The sequence below is a fragment of the Jaculus jaculus genome, chromosome 7, assembly GCF_020740685.1.
Source record: "Jaculus jaculus isolate mJacJac1 chromosome 7, mJacJac1.mat.Y.cur, whole genome shotgun sequence".
NCBI classification, from domain to species: domain Eukaryota; kingdom Metazoa; phylum Chordata; class Mammalia; order Rodentia; family Dipodidae; genus Jaculus; species Jaculus jaculus.
Genome location: NC_059108.1, coordinates 148,193,379 through 148,208,273, shown reverse-complemented (window position 1 = coordinate 148,208,273; position 14,895 = coordinate 148,193,379). Strand labels below are relative to the sequence as shown.

Genomic DNA, 14,895 nt, shown 5'->3' with positions numbered 1-14,895 from the left:
CTGCTGCGCCTGGCGTCGGTCACGCCCGGCGTCTTCCTCCCCAGCGCCGAGCCGCGGCCCGGCCCGGCCCGGCCGGTCCTTGGCACCCCCGCTGTTCGGGGTGCGCGCCGCGGGAGAAGTGCGTGGGAAAGTCAGGCTTCCTCCCTGGGAAAACGCGCTTCCTCGGAGCTCTCGAGGCGGCGGACGAGGAGGGGCGCGGGGCCGGGCCCGGGAAACCGCCGCTCGCGCGGTTTCGGGCCTCCGCGACGCCCCACGTGCAGCACCGAGCACCCGCCGCCTCCGCCCGGCCAGGGCGATGCCAGAGCGGGTCGCCTTCCTTCCGCGGAGGGTCGCGGCGGTGCACCTCGGCCGCGCCGGGGGCCGCCGCTCCCTCGGCGTCTGCTCCGCCCCGCCCCGGCAACGGCAGCCCGCTCCCCGCAGCGGCCCACACTCTGCCCGCCCCGGCCTCTCACGCTCACGCCGCCAGGCCCCGACGCGCGAGGACGCGGCGGCGGCCAGGGGGCGGGGCCAGCCGCGCAGGGGGCGGGGCGACGCGGCGGAGCGTTAGGGCACGTGACGCGGCGTTGGCCAATGGCAGGGCGGCGTTGCGGGGTCGGGGCGGGCGAGGGCGGCGTGGGGGCAGGATGGGGCGGGCACAGGCGCGGAGGCGGGGCCGGCCGGGAGAGGGGCGGAGAGACGCCGCCGCCGCCGCCGCTGCTGCCGCCGCCGCCGCCGCCGCCGCCGCCGCGGCCGCCGCAGCCTCTGGGAGCCTGGAAAAGGGGAAGCGAGAGCGAACGAGCGACTCAGTCCCCGGGCGGCGGCAGCGGCGGCGGCGGCGGCGGCGGCGGCCGGGGCGGCGCGACGGCCGGGCCGGGGGCGCTGCTGCGGCGGGGGCGGGCGGCGGCGGCGGCGGCGGCGGCCCGCTCCAGCCATGCCGAATAAAAACAAGAAGGAGAAAGTGAGTCTGGGGCCCCGGGACGCCGGGCACGGCCGGGATCGGGCGGTGTCGCGGCGAGACCCCCGGCCGGGGGCCCCCGGGGACGGCGGGTGGGGGCGGGGAGCGCCGGGTGGCCGGGCCGCCTCGACGGCGGGCTCGGGCTGCAGGCGCCCCGGAGGGACCCCGGACGCGGGCAGGATTGCGCGGGGCGGGACCGGGACCGGGACGCGCCGGGGCTCGGCGGTGCTGTCATCGCGCCGGGTGGCGGCGGCGGCGGCGGCGGCGCCCGTGTGCGGAGTGTGGCGTTGCATCTGCTGGGGTGCTGGGGTATGTTTTTGACGAATTCAGGTGGAGCTCTGTAGCGCTTCAGGCTCGCCCCAGAAACCCTCACTCACTGGGTGGGAAGGAAAAAGAGGATGGGCTGTGGTGCTTTGCAAAGGCCTGGAATGCACCGTGCAAAAATCGGCTGTATCTGGGTTTCTGCTTGAAGTTTTCAAGCTCGGATACGAAGTAAGAAAATGAAGAGAAAACTAGGCTAGGGTGGAGGGTAGCCTCCACTATTTTGTATCTTTAAACGGTATGTATGGTGTGGATTTCCTCTGGCATGCACTGAAACCACCAGCTCTAAATTACATAAATCAGTTTTGAAACTGCATTGGGTTGGTCTGATGTTTAGCAGTCTAAAAGTTGAGACTAATTGCTCTTCATTAATGCTTCCCAGGAAACAGTAAAAGCCGGGAAAAGTGGGAAAAGTTCTAAAGAAGGACAAGACACAGAATCAGAGGTAACTACCCTCGGATACTTTTATCACGAACAGCTTTTAATCTAGGACTTTAAAACTGAGGTTAATAAAATCCAGGGTCTTCTAAAATCTATCCCTGCATGAGGCTTTTTTTGTGTGGTGTTGTTACTTAGGTAGTTTTTTCCACTTTGGAAAAACAGTGATTTCATCCAAGTTGTGCTATCTGTGACCCTCGAACCTGTATGCCCTCCTGTGTACATTGATCTTAATAAAGCCTCCAACTGGAGTTTCTGTTCCTTTTAGCTTTAGCGTCCTGCCCCCTCCTATGCAAGTTGCCATGTGGCTTTCTCAGTGGCTCCTTTCTGACACCCTTGTTTTGCTTGGCACAGTCTCTGCAGCTGGTGTCCTGGACAAGCTTCTTTTTTCTCCTGATGCCTGCTCCCTTGTGCTGGTGTTTTTGATGGATCTGGTTGAGTATTTTCCTCCAGTTTTCTATTTCTCTTCCCTTCTATCCCTGTTGCTAAGTTCTGGCTCTTCTTGCTTCCTGGCTTTGGGTTCATGTCGGGAACAGCTGGGATGCCCCTTTGGCCACTCTGGTGGGATCTGTGTTCCTTGACACACTTGTGCCTTGCGGGGGATTTGCAGAGTCACCACTTTCCTTCTGCCTTTTTTTTCCTGTGACTAATTGTGGAACTAGGCTCAGGATCAGGAGCTCTGTGGGCCCGGTGTTGAATCAGTAGGTCCCTAAAAGCTGCTTACCCCAGTGTCACTTCCCCAATCTGGTGCTTTTAGGTCTCAACACAGACAGCATGATGTGCTCCTTAAACCCCTTCCAACAACCACATGAGAATGCGTTAAATTCTTCTGGGAAACAATTAACTGTTGGTAATCGACAGTACACTTATTCTTTTTATTTTATTTTTAGTATTATTATTATTTTTTTTGGTAAGCCCCAAGTTCTTTCCCTTCTCATTGTGCCCCAAGCCTGCCTCCCTCTGAAGCAGGTGGTTCATCCTGGCAAATTTGTTGCCCTCCCTAGAGCAAGAGCAGAAAGCAGAAATCCAAAAGGTTCCTTCAGGAGGTATATAGCTCAGTGGAAGAGCATTTGACTGCAAAAGATTCCTTAAATTCCAAGTTAGGATCATTTGCTCCAGGCTTTCTCTGCCCTTTCTTTCCAGCAAGTAGTGCAGTTGTCCAGTGGCGCTCTTGGAGCTGACTTGCTTATCCAGGGTTTCCTTTTGGGTGGATTTTAGAACAGATGTTGCTGTGCAGGCGTAGACACTGCACGCTTTTATGTTTTTATTTTTGGTTGGTTGCTTTTTCATTAAAACTTCTCAGGCTTCCTACTGCTTTCCAGATGTTTCTTAGTGACATATTTCTATGTCCTTACTCTGAGGGTCATAAAGAAATATCAATGCATATGTTTCATTTATTCTAATTAATCAGAAAGAATCTTAATATAAGGATGGATAATGTTCAGTTTGAACCAGAAAAATCCATCCCAATTCAATGATACCAAAAACACTGCTTATGTAAAAATGTGTGAGGTGGATTGGGGTCTTGAACTATCAGTTAAGGAGGACTCTTGAGTATGGCCTGCAGTGTCTTGAGTGTGATGCCCCACTTGTCTTTTTATATTTTTTCTAGTGCTACTGTCTAAGAGCTGGAGCCACAGAGCTTGAAAGTACCACTGAAAAACACTGAAATGTTGGGCACTTCACTACTTCCTAAGGACACCTGAGGCAACATGGCATACTAACCATGACAGATTACTGTGTAAATTGTCTTGCAGGAATACAAATTGAGGCACTGAACTTTGAGTTGACCCTTACTCTCTCTGATCATAGTTTTCCTCCCCTCAGTTTTCAGCTCATTTCTCCCCTTCTAGTTCCACCCACTTACCAAATAGGGTTGACTCACGCAAGTGAATGATCCCATTATTGCATATGCTTTTCTTCTTACTCTGAACTTGAATATTTTAACCTGAGCAATTTAAATAGGCTTGCTATTCCCTTGTTACTTTTCAAGCCTTTCTAATATCATGTCACCTTCATAAGCAGCAGTTGCTCACTTTACCCCATGAAAGTGCCTCTCTCAGTGGACAGTTATCACATCCTGGAGCAATGTGCAGGGCAAGCGCTCAGGGAGGGCTGAGCTGTCAGATGGTTTGGGAAGTAAGTCGGGTGTGGTGGCGCACGCCTTTAATCCCAGCACTCAGGAGGCAGAGGTAGGATTACCCTGAGTTCAAGGCCACCCTGAGACTACATAGTGAATTCCAGGTCAGCCTGTGCTAGAGTGAGACTTTACCTTGGAAAACCAAAAAAAAGAAAGAAAGAAAGAAAGAAGGAAGGAAGGAAGGAAGGAAGGAAGGAAGGAAGGAAGGAAGGAAGGAAGGAAGGAAAGAAAGAAAGTAAGTTTGGAAAGTAATTCTAGCAGAGAAAAGTTAGCCTGTAGTTGACTTAATAGACTAAAGTGTGTGGAGAGTCCTTGTAATCAGAGCCAGGCTGTCAGTCGCCTAGCCTCACAAGAAGACGACAACCAAGCTGCTTATGTCTCAGAACACGCTCTGGTTAGGACGTGGGAACATTTGCTGGCCCAGGTTTTTCGTAAGGAAGACAAAGTCCTGGAGTAAAAGATGGCCTGGCACAGCGCACAGTCTTCCAGCCGGGAGGTTGGAGAGTTAAACCACCCACCAATGGGATGTCTGCTTGCCATGAGTGATGCCCTCCATTTGTGTGGCCTGTCACCTCGCTGCTAAGATGTGGCAAGATGTACTGTCCATGTAAGCAGATGCTATTGAAGGTGGCCAGTGCTGCTGGTCAATTTTTGCCTTCCTCTGGAAATTTCTTCTTTAATAACACACTGCTACATTGTTTTCCTTCTCTTTCAAGTAGAATCTTAAGATTTGACTTGTTGGAGACTGAGGTTAGGGCTCAGTTGGTAAGGAGCTTACCATGCAAGCATGCGGACTTGAGCTCAGATCCCTAGCACCCAAGTAAATGCCACACATGGCAACGTGTGCCTGTCACTCCAGCACTTTGGAGACAGACCCAGTCAGGCCGGCTTGCTAGTCGGAGTGAATGAGCTCTGAGCTCAGCGAGAGACTTTGTCCCAGTAAGGACAAGGAAGGAAGAGTCCCAGTGTCAGCCTCTGGCTTCCACACACGTTCACATGTACCCACAGCATGTGAACACGCATATATGCACACAGTCACACGTGCACACACACACACGACTTGTCTGTGTGTCCTGGAAATACAATTTTCCATCCAGGGACAGGAGAGATGGCTTCTACACAAGCATGAGGGCCTGAGGGGACCTGAGACCACCCGAACGTGATTCCCAAGCACCGCATAAACGGCTGGCCACACTCAGCTGTGACCCTCATCCTGTGGGGAATGCAGACCAGAGAATCACTAGGGTTCCTGAAAATAGCAAGTTTTGGAATCAGAGAGGGACTCGGCCTCAAGGAAACAAGTGGTTGAACAATAAGAGGGGACACCTGACAGTCTCCTCTGGCCTCTGCATGCACATGCCATGCCACACATGACTACTCACACTCCAAAACAACCAAAAAATGGAAGAGAAAAAAGGAAAAGAACTTCTGTTTGGTATTAGCTGCAGGTTTATTTTGTAGTGAATCTTTAATGAGCAAGGCCACAACTGGGCTCCTGGGTCACTTGAAGTTGGAAAGCATTGCGGAGAGTGACAGGACACATTTTTAAGCAGCTGTTCTCAGCAGCATTCAGATCTGTGGGAACATGACTAGGCACATTTTATGGATATTTAAAATCCTGAATTGTCCTGGGATGCTCAAGTTCATTCTGTAGGATGAGACCATAGGATGATGTTGCTGTTTTGTTTTGTTCTGTCTTTAAGTCTGTGTACTGTGTCCAGTTACATTCTAAAGTGTTGATGCTTTCTGTAAAGTGATTTGTTTTTAGCACATTAAAGTTGGTTTGAATATTACTCTCTGTTCATGTATTTTACATCTCCAGCCCAGCTTAGTTTTGTTAGGCTCTACAGCAACTCTTATGTAACATGTGTTGCTGAAAACAAACCTGAGCAATCAAAGCCAGGTGTGGTGGTGCACGCCTTTAATCCCAGCACTCAGAAGGTAGAGGGAGGAGGAATGGCATGAGTTCAAAGCCACTCTGAGACAACGTGGTGAATTCCAGGTCAGCCTGGGCTAGAGCGAGACCCTACCTCGGAAAAGCCAAAAAATAAAATAAAAATAAAGAAAAAGAAACATGAGCAATCCTCCCTTGGATTTGGTAGCTTGTTCCGATATCTTCTTTGGGAATAATTTCTTTTTATAATTGTCCCTTTACATTCCATTGCCCTTCCCTTTCGTGCTCCCCACCCATTGTTCTAGAGCAAGGGCGGTCAAGACTTACACCTGCATAGGGTTACATTGTCCTAAGTGATAGTCTTGCTTTATAAATTAGAAGTGAAAACTGGAGCTGGCCGTGGTGGCATACACTTTAATCCCAGCACTCAGGAGGCAGAGGTAGGAGGATCTCTGTGAGTTCGAGGCCACCCTGAGACTACATAGTGAATTCCAGGTCAGCCTGGGCTACAGTGAGACCCTACCTCAAAACACTCCCCCCCTCAAAAAAAAAGAAAGAAAGAAAGTAAAAACTGGCCAGGTATGGTGGCACACACCTTTGATCCCAGCATTCAGAAGGCAGAGGTAGGATCACTGAGTTTGAGGCTGGCCTGGAATGAAACAGACAAACAAAGCCCCTGAAAATATAAAATCACTGGTTAAAGGTGTTTGCTTTCCAAGCCTGCCAACTAGAGTTCAGATCCCTGGCACCCATGTAAAGCTGAGCACAGTAGCAGACGTTAGGATTTGTAATTCCTGTGCACCCACAGCAGTGGGAGGCAGAGTCAGGAGAATTGTAAAGTTCACAGACCAGCTAGTCTGGCCTTCCTAGCAGCAAAACACTGAGAGAGACCTTGTCTCATACAAGGTGAAAGGTCCTCTGACCGCCACATGTATGTTGTATCATATGTGCGCTTATACACACACAAATCATTTTTTCTTTAAACCAAATAACAGCCCTTACATGTTAAGTAATTTTTTTTTCCCCCGAGGTAGGGTCTCACTCTGGTCCAGGATGACCTGGAATTCACTATGTAGTCTCAGGGTGGCCTCGAACTCACAGTGATCCTCTTACCTCTGCCTCCCAAGTGCTGGGATTAAAGGTGTGCACCACTACACCCAGCTTAAGTAAATTTTTATGAAAACATCTTTTCAAAATTATTTTGGATTTTCTTTTTTATTTATTTTTTGTGTATGTGTGTGCGCATATTCATGTGTCTTAGTGCAGATTTGTGCCACTGCATATTATGGAGGTCAGAAGATGACTTTCAAATGTCACTCCTCACCTTCCTCCTCGAGGCAAGGACTGTCACAGACCCACTGGCTGGAAAATTCTGTCTCCCATCCTACCTTAGACATGCTGGGTTTATGTAAACTCATCATAGCTCCTGGCTTTTATGTGGCATCTGGGGCTCCGAACTCAGGTACTTGTATGACAAGTGATTTATCAAACAACAAGCCGTCTTCCCAGCCTTAGTTTTAGACTTTGGTTCACTGGCTCTGGAGCAGTAGTCTTCGGAGTAAGTTGAAAGAGAACAATGAGAATGCTTTGAGGAGAGCTGTACAGTCCATGACCACGTGAACCCCGCTATGGGAAAGCCAGTGTCTCCATCTGCTGGCTCACTTTTGAGCATTAGGCTTCTGCTTTGGCCTCCCTTGCCCTGTTTGCATCATTCTTTCAGCATATTATTTCTCTGAGACCTTCAGTGAACTCCATCCAGTGAAACCCAGAGTGGACCAAAGAAGTACTATGTGAAAAACCCTTGCTGGGCTGGGTGTTGTAGTCACACTCCTTTAGCCCCAGTACTTGGGAGGCTGAGCTAGGAATATCTCAGTGAGTTTAAGGCCACTGGGCTACAGAGGTGTGAGTTAGCCTGGCGTAGAGTGAGACCCTGCCTCAAAACAGCAAACGCCCTTGTTGAAAGTCAGGTGTAATTATGTCAGAAAAAGAACCCCCAACTTTAAGTTCCTCTCCTTGGTTGGATCTTCTTGGGCCTATGACCCTTGTCCAGAGCTCAGGTACATAGAAACATGGCTGCACAGCAACGGGTGGGAGAGCTTGGGAATGGTTAGGAGGTGCTGCCCTCTGCTGACTGCCCCTGGGGTCGCACCCAAGGACGCGGCTCTTCCTTAAGCAGCTCCTCCAACTCTCAGTCCTGCCCACACTGGTTTGAATATAAAATGTCTCCCCTGGGCTCATGGGTTTGAATGGTCCCCAGCTGGTGGTGCTGTTTGGCAGATGTGGAACCAACCTTTAGGAGGAGGAGCAAGCCTGAGGAAGTGGGCCATGGGGTGGGCCTTGAGATTTTTTTTTTAGCCCAGAGCCACTTCCTGTTCTCTCTCTGCTTCTTGCTTGCTGTTGTGAGGAGCAGGCTTCCCCAGCAGGAAACTGCCCCTAGAGACAAGGCCAAAAATAAACCTTTCCCTTTCTCAAGTTGCTTACGATCAGGTGTTGTGTCCCAGCAATGAGAAAGTAACTAAAACAGATTCCCTCTGCTCAGTCTCCACCTTGGCTACACCTGGCCAGATAGAGTTGGTTAGGGGATGTTCTGGGTCCTGTGCTGTCAGGATAGTCACCTTGGCCCTGGCACCTTCTAGGGGCAGTCTGGCCACTGCACTGGAGTGCACGCACCTCCAGAGCACCTCCACAGACGCCCTGGGTGTGCATCCATGTAGAGCAGCGTGCCCAGACAAAGGGGGTGGCTCCTTTATACTCTTCACAGCACCAAGAACCCAACTGCTTGTGTGTAGTGGGTTATATAGCAACCCATATTTTTATATGAGAAACAAAAGCTGAAATTTTAAATATTCATTAATTCGGCTAATAATAGCAATAGTATTCCTTATATTAACATAGATAACCTTTGTATGAAAATAACTTTTTCTATTCAAGGTAAGGTCTCACTCTAGCCCACGCTGACCTGGAATTTACTCTTAGCTTCAGGATAGCCTTGAACTGGAGATCCTCCTCAGCCTCTCGAGTGCTGGAATTAAAGGTGTATGCCACCATGTGTAGCTGAAAATAACTTTAAAACCCGGATTTTTATTTATTTACTCACATGTGCGCATGGGCACACGTGTGTATGTGCACACGCATGTGCGCAGCCCAGCATTTCTTGTCACTGTAGAATGCCGCATTTTTGCACCTGGCTTTACACGGGGCTGGGTAATTGAATCAGGACCAGAAGGCTTTGCAAGCATACACCTTTATTGAGCAATCTCTCCGACGCTATGAATTATTGTTTTTTCAAATTCACCAAAAGCAGGGCATTACTCTGTGGTTCTGCAGTTCTCTTTGGCTGTCTTTGTCTATATTCATTGCATTTGGATGTCGCGTGTGTGGCCGATAAGAAGCTCCACATGAAAGAGCATGATCAGCCATGTCCAAGTGTTGTCATGAGGACAGTTTGACTCCCTGGGCCCCTGGAAGCATCTGAAGGACCCCATTTGTGGCCCTTGACACACTTCTGTGGATGCATGTGCTCAAACACCTTTCACTCCCTCTGCAGACCAAATTCTGTATCTTGTTAGCAACTCAAATCCTTCTGTTCTGAAATTCAAGGGAAGCTTTTCTGTTACTGGACACTTTGAACCTAACGGGTGGTAACTACTGGCTGTTATCAGTTATTTGTACACACTGTCTTGAGTCACCTTTACTCACTCATGGTTTGCATTGCTAACTGCATGAAGCCCTGAGAACAGTGGTTTAACATGATTCCCTTCTCCCTCACAGTCTTTGAATTAGGACCTAAGGTCAGGAAATACTTGGTTGGTGGATTTAAATAGTGTTCAGGGGGTTGGGGACTTAGCTCAGTGGTAGAGCACTTGCTTAGCAAGAACAGCCCTGGGTTTGGTCTATAGCAGCAGAACACAGATAAACAGTGTTCAGGGGGGAAAAAGGAGGCAGGGGAAATGCTTCAAGTTAGTGAAGCTGCTTACTTTTCTGATAAGGTAAATTAGAAAAATAACTTTTTACTTGAAGACTGTTCGTTACCTTTTTGAGCCCCAATGGCATTTCAGTGCAGAATTTTCATTCAGTATTACTTATTTTTTAAAAAAATGGTGGGATGGAGAGATGACTCAGTGGTAAAGGTGTTTTCTTTTTTTATTTGTTTATTTTATTTATTTGAGAATGACAGACAGAGAGAGAAAGAGGCAGATAGATAGAGAATGGGCGCGCCAGGGCCTCCAGCTGTTGAAAACGAACTCCAGACACGTGCGCCCCCTTGTGCATCTGGCTAACGTGGGTCCTGGGGAATCAAGCCTCGAACCGGGGCCCCTAGGCTTCACAGGCAAGCACTTAACCGCTAAGCCATTTCTCCAGCCTGGTAAAGGTGTTTTCTTACAAACTTGACAGCCTGGGTTTGATTCCCCAGGACCCATATAAAGCTGGATGCTCAAGGTGGCATGAGTCTGGTGTGTGTTTGTAGTGGCAGGAGGCCCTCGCGTACCTGTCCCTTCCCCTATGTCTGCTGCTTTGTCTCTCTGTCTCTCTCTGTCTCAAGTAAATAAATAAATAATTTTTAAGCCGTCTTCTGAGTCAGGGATGGTGGCGCACACCTTTAATCCCAGCACTCAGGAGACAAAGGTGTGAGGATCGCCATGAGTTCAAGGCCACCCTGAGACAACATAGTGAATTCCAGGTCAGCCTGGGCTAGAGTGAAACCCTACCTAGAAGCCCCCCCACAAAAAAAAAAATCTTCTGGGGCTAGAGAGATGGCTCAGCAGTGAAGGTGCTTGCCCGCAAACCCAAATGAACGGGGTTCTATTCCTCAGTACCTGCATAAAGCCAGATGCACAATGGGGTGCATTCATCTGGAGTTCATTTGCATTGGCTAGAGGACCTGGCACCTCCATTCTCTCCCTCCCTCCCTTCCTGTCTCTCTCACACTGCTTGCAAATAAAATGTTTTTGTTTAAGTCATCTTCAAATAAATAAATGACATTATACTAACCCAGATGATCATGCTACTTAAGACCTTTACTTGGTCACACCTGATGCATAGGACTTTGTTCTAATGTCTTGTGAAAGTTTTAAGAAATATAATGTTTTTTGTTTACTTTAACTTTCTAGTAGAAAAAAAGGGATAGACTCAAGAACCTAGTAAAAGAGGGCTGGGGAGTAGTTCTGTGGTAGAGCATTGCCTAGAACAAGGCTGCAGTTACAATGCCTAACGTCAACAATAACAATAACTTGAAAGATCCTGCCAAAAACATCAGAGGCTAAAAAACAAAATAGTTTCCCATTTTCATCCAAAGCCTGGCATAGTGAAATTTCCACTGAAATATGTTTCCCAGTAGTCTTTGGTACTTTGTATTTCTTTTCTTTTTTCCTTTTCAAATATGTACAGTATGTAATATGTGTGTGTATGCATGTATATATGCAGATGGATGGGTCTGTTGCTTGTGCACAGAAGCCAGAGAGGACATTAGGTGTCCCTCTCTTTTATGCTCCTCCTGTTTTTCCTTGAGACAGAGTCTCTAACTGAACCCAGAGCTCTGATTTCAGTCAAGCTGGCTGACCAGGAACCCCAGAAATTCCACTGTCCCCATTCCCCATGTGCTGGGCTTACAGGTGTGTGGCCCTGCCCAGCTGTTTACATGGGTGCTGGGTATCCAGCTCAGGGTGAATCAGGCTTTCTCAGATTCTCATCTGTATGGCAAGCTCTTAGCCACTGAGCGTGTCCCTCGCCTTCAGTGCTTTGTGTTTCTTAATTTAAATTTAATTTTTTCTTTTTTGTTGTTTTCATTTATTATTTTATTCATTACTATTATTATTTTATTAACAACTTCCATGATTGTAAACAATATCCCATGGTAATGCCCTCCCCCCCCACTTTCCCCTTTGAAACTCCATTCTCCATCAGATCCCCTCCCCCTCTCAATCAGTCTCTCTATTTATGTCATCATCTTTTCCTCCTATTATGATGGTCTTGTGTAGGTAGTGTCAGGCACTGTGAGGTCATGGATATCCAGGCCATTTTGTGTCTGGAGGAGCATGTTGTAAGGAGTCCTACCCTTCCTTTGGCTCTTAGATTCTTTCCGCCACCTCTTCCACAATGGACTCTGAGCCTTGGAAGATGTGTTAGAGATATTGCAGTGCTGAACATTCTTGTCACTTCTTTCCAGCACCATGATGCCTTCTGAGTCATCTCAAGGTCAAGTGTCCACTGTTGAGCATCTTCACTGGTGATTTCTCTCTTTCTCCCATTGAACTGCATGCAGCGTGGCTTTTTCCAGCTTTCTTTCAACTTGTCTACATGGAGGATGTTATCAGCTCAGTTCCAGAAGGATTTCTCAGTGACCTTGCAGCCCAAGTATGTGGAGTTTTCAGCAGTAGGGTCTTACCATCTATTCCTGGCGGGAAACCAAGGGCCTCGGCAATGGCCTGTAATATTTTGGCGGCCTCAGGGACCTCCCTGGCCAACAGCTAACTGGAAGGTATCCCATACTTGGCACTGAAAATTTTCTAGTAACAATCTTATGGCTCCTGAGTGTTCCATTGTCCAAAACAGTAAGTTTCCATGTAATTTATTTATATCCTCTTAGATTTTGATTAGCCCTCGCTCCACATTTCTTTTACTCTGTCTCTTCCCCTGACTTCACTTGGGCCTTTTCACTCCCATTAATCTGTTCTTCTACTTACGTATATACAATACCCCCCCCATTAACTCCCTTCCCTTTTTTTTGTTTTTTTGAGGTAGGGTTGCACTCTAGCCCAGGCTGACCTGGAATTCACTATGTAGTTCAGGTGGTCTCGAACTCATGGCAATCCTCCCATCTCTGCCTCTGGAGTGCTGGGATTAAAGTCATGCACCACCACGCCTGGCTTGTGGGGAATATTTCTAAGTTACACATACTTTTAATGTATCTTATAAGATAGATAGTATATTTCATTTTAGCCAAAAGGCTGAGAAGCAGTTTTTTTTTTTTTTAATGGGCGCACCAGGGCTTCCAGCCTCTGCAAACAAACTCCAGACGCGTGCGCCCCCTTGTGCATCTGGCTAACGTGGGACCTGGGGAACCGAGCCTCAAACCAGGGTCCTTAGGCTTCACAGGCAAGCGCTTAACCGCTAAGCCATCTCTCCAGCCCAGAAGCAGTATGGATGGGTGGATAGATAGATGATAGACATGTATGTACAAGCATACATACATGCATACATATGGGGCTAGAGAGATGGCTCAGCAGTTAGAAGCACTTTCTTGCTTAGATATGTGGGTGGTCGGTAGCTAATATGATGGCTAGGCTGCTGTCCCAAGTGTCGCTGGTCTCAGGCATTTTGTTGAGGGTTGGGAGGATAAAGGAATCAGGCAGTCCCAACCTGTTGGGAGCTTGAGTGCTAGCCATTTGCATTCTTCATGATGCGTGTTCCTCTCACTTCTGCACAGTTGTCCTTGGCAGTTTCTTGTCCCCCATTCAGCCTGATCCTGTCTCTTGTGAGTACAGGGGGACCTGATGGGACAGTCTCATGGAAGTACCTGCTGGATCTTGGAACTGGCTCCGAAGCAGACACAGACTAGGTCTGTGAGGTAGGGGTGGGGCAAGTAGTGGTAGTTAAAGGGTGCAAACCCACCAGTCACCATTCCTTCTCTCTTTTTTTAATATTTTATTTTTATTTTACTTATTTGACAGAAAGAGGGCAGGAGATAGGAGAGAATGGGTGTGCCAGGGTCTCCAGCCACTGCAAACGAACTCCAAAGGCATGCATGTGTATCTGGCTTACGTGGGTCCTGGGGAATCAAACCTGGGTCCTTTGGCTTTGCAGGCAAACACCTCAAGTGCTAAGCCATCCCTCCAGCCCAGCATTCCTTCTCTCTTCAACAACTTAGGACAGCTCGCTAGAGGAGTAGTAAGAAGTCAGCTAGCCCCTGACATGCCCAGGGTTCCTTTCAGGCAGCTGCAGGGTGAACACAGATTACGGCCTTGCCACACAACAGAGCAGTTTACCTGCCTTGTGGAGGAGCTAGACAGGGTCACATGATGTCTTTGTAAGGCTCAAGAATGCTTCTCTGGAAGATTTCAGTGATAAGAAGAGCCTCCAGGATTCTAATGGTGGGGATCCACCAGAGGTGCAGCTTGCATTTCCCTATCAGTGAATTGTGTTGAGAGGCTTCTTGGGCAGGTTTGAGAACTACCACTGCAGGAAGCTGCTTCCCAGCATTGCATTGTCATCTGTCTCTCCGCTGGGGGGCGCTGGAGAGCAGAGAACTTAAAACCCATGTTAAACTCAGCCAGGTGGGGTGGCGCACACCTTTGATCCCAGCACTGGGGAGGGAGGCAGAAGTAGGAAGATTGATGTTAGTTTCACCTGAGACTACATAGTGAATTCCAGGTCACCCTGGGCTAGAGAGACTACCTCAAAAAGAAAAAAAAAAGCATGTTTTAAAAAATGCATGCTTTAATGTGAAGACACATTGGGTACTCCTTATCTTCTTCCTGTATGTTTTAAGGTAACTCATAGCCCTAAAGGGATTGGTTTCAGACACCGCACCACCTGCTTCTGATCAAATGCTGCTTTTAGCCTGGCATGGTGGTCCACACTTTTAATCCCAGCACTCAGGAAGCAGAGGTAGTAGGATCACTGTGAATTCAGAGCCAGCCTGGAACTATAGAGTGAGTTCCAGGTCAGCCTGGGCTAGAGTGAGATCCTACCTCAAAAATACGGCAGGGCTGAAGAGATGGCTTAGCAGTTAAGGAACTTGCTTGCAAGGGCAAAGGATCTAGATTCAGGTCTCTAGGACCCAGATAAGCCAGATGCACAAGGTGGTGCATGCATCTGGAGTTCATTTGCAATGACTAGAGGCCCTGGAATGCCCATTCTCTGTCTCCCCCACCCCCACCCCCGCTCTCTCTTTTTTTTTTCCCTCTCTTTCTCTCTCACTCTGTCTCTGTCTCAAGTAAATAAACTAAAATTGAGAACCAACAAAATGCTGTTTTTTCCCAGTGGCAACATTTAAGTTCCTAGGAGCTCAGAAGGTATTTGATAGAACTGTCCCAACCAGATGTTGGCTGCTGTTCACATGGAGTGACTTCATGTCAACCTAAATTAATGACACTAAATTGGAAGTACAGTTTTTTGGTGTGTCAGCCACATTTCAGGTGCACAGTAGCCACATGTGCTGCTGGCTAT

At 48.5% G+C, this 14,895-nt stretch overlaps 1 protein-coding gene across 6 annotated transcripts in view; it reads left to right on the top strand.

Moving 5' to 3' along the window:
* Positions 1 to 885: 885 nt before the first annotated feature.
* Ppp2r5c (protein phosphatase 2 regulatory subunit B'gamma) overlaps positions 886 to 14,895 on the top strand; it is a 169,214-nt gene continuing 155,204 nt past the window's right edge. For 4 of the 6 annotated variants that reach the window (XM_045154876.1, XM_045154875.1, XM_045154880.1 and 1 more), the window contains exon 1: positions 1,638 to 1,700. Coding sequence is in view for 2 of the 6 variants with exons in the window: in XM_045154873.1 (XP_045010808.1) it covers positions 911 to 937; positions 1,638 to 1,700 (90 nt within the window). In the remaining 4 variants the exon portion in view is untranslated. Of the gene's footprint in view, positions 938 to 1,637; positions 1,701 to 2,047; positions 2,128 to 14,895 lie in introns of those variants that run through there. The other 2 variants (XM_045154873.1, XM_045154874.1) reach the window with 2 other exon arrangements.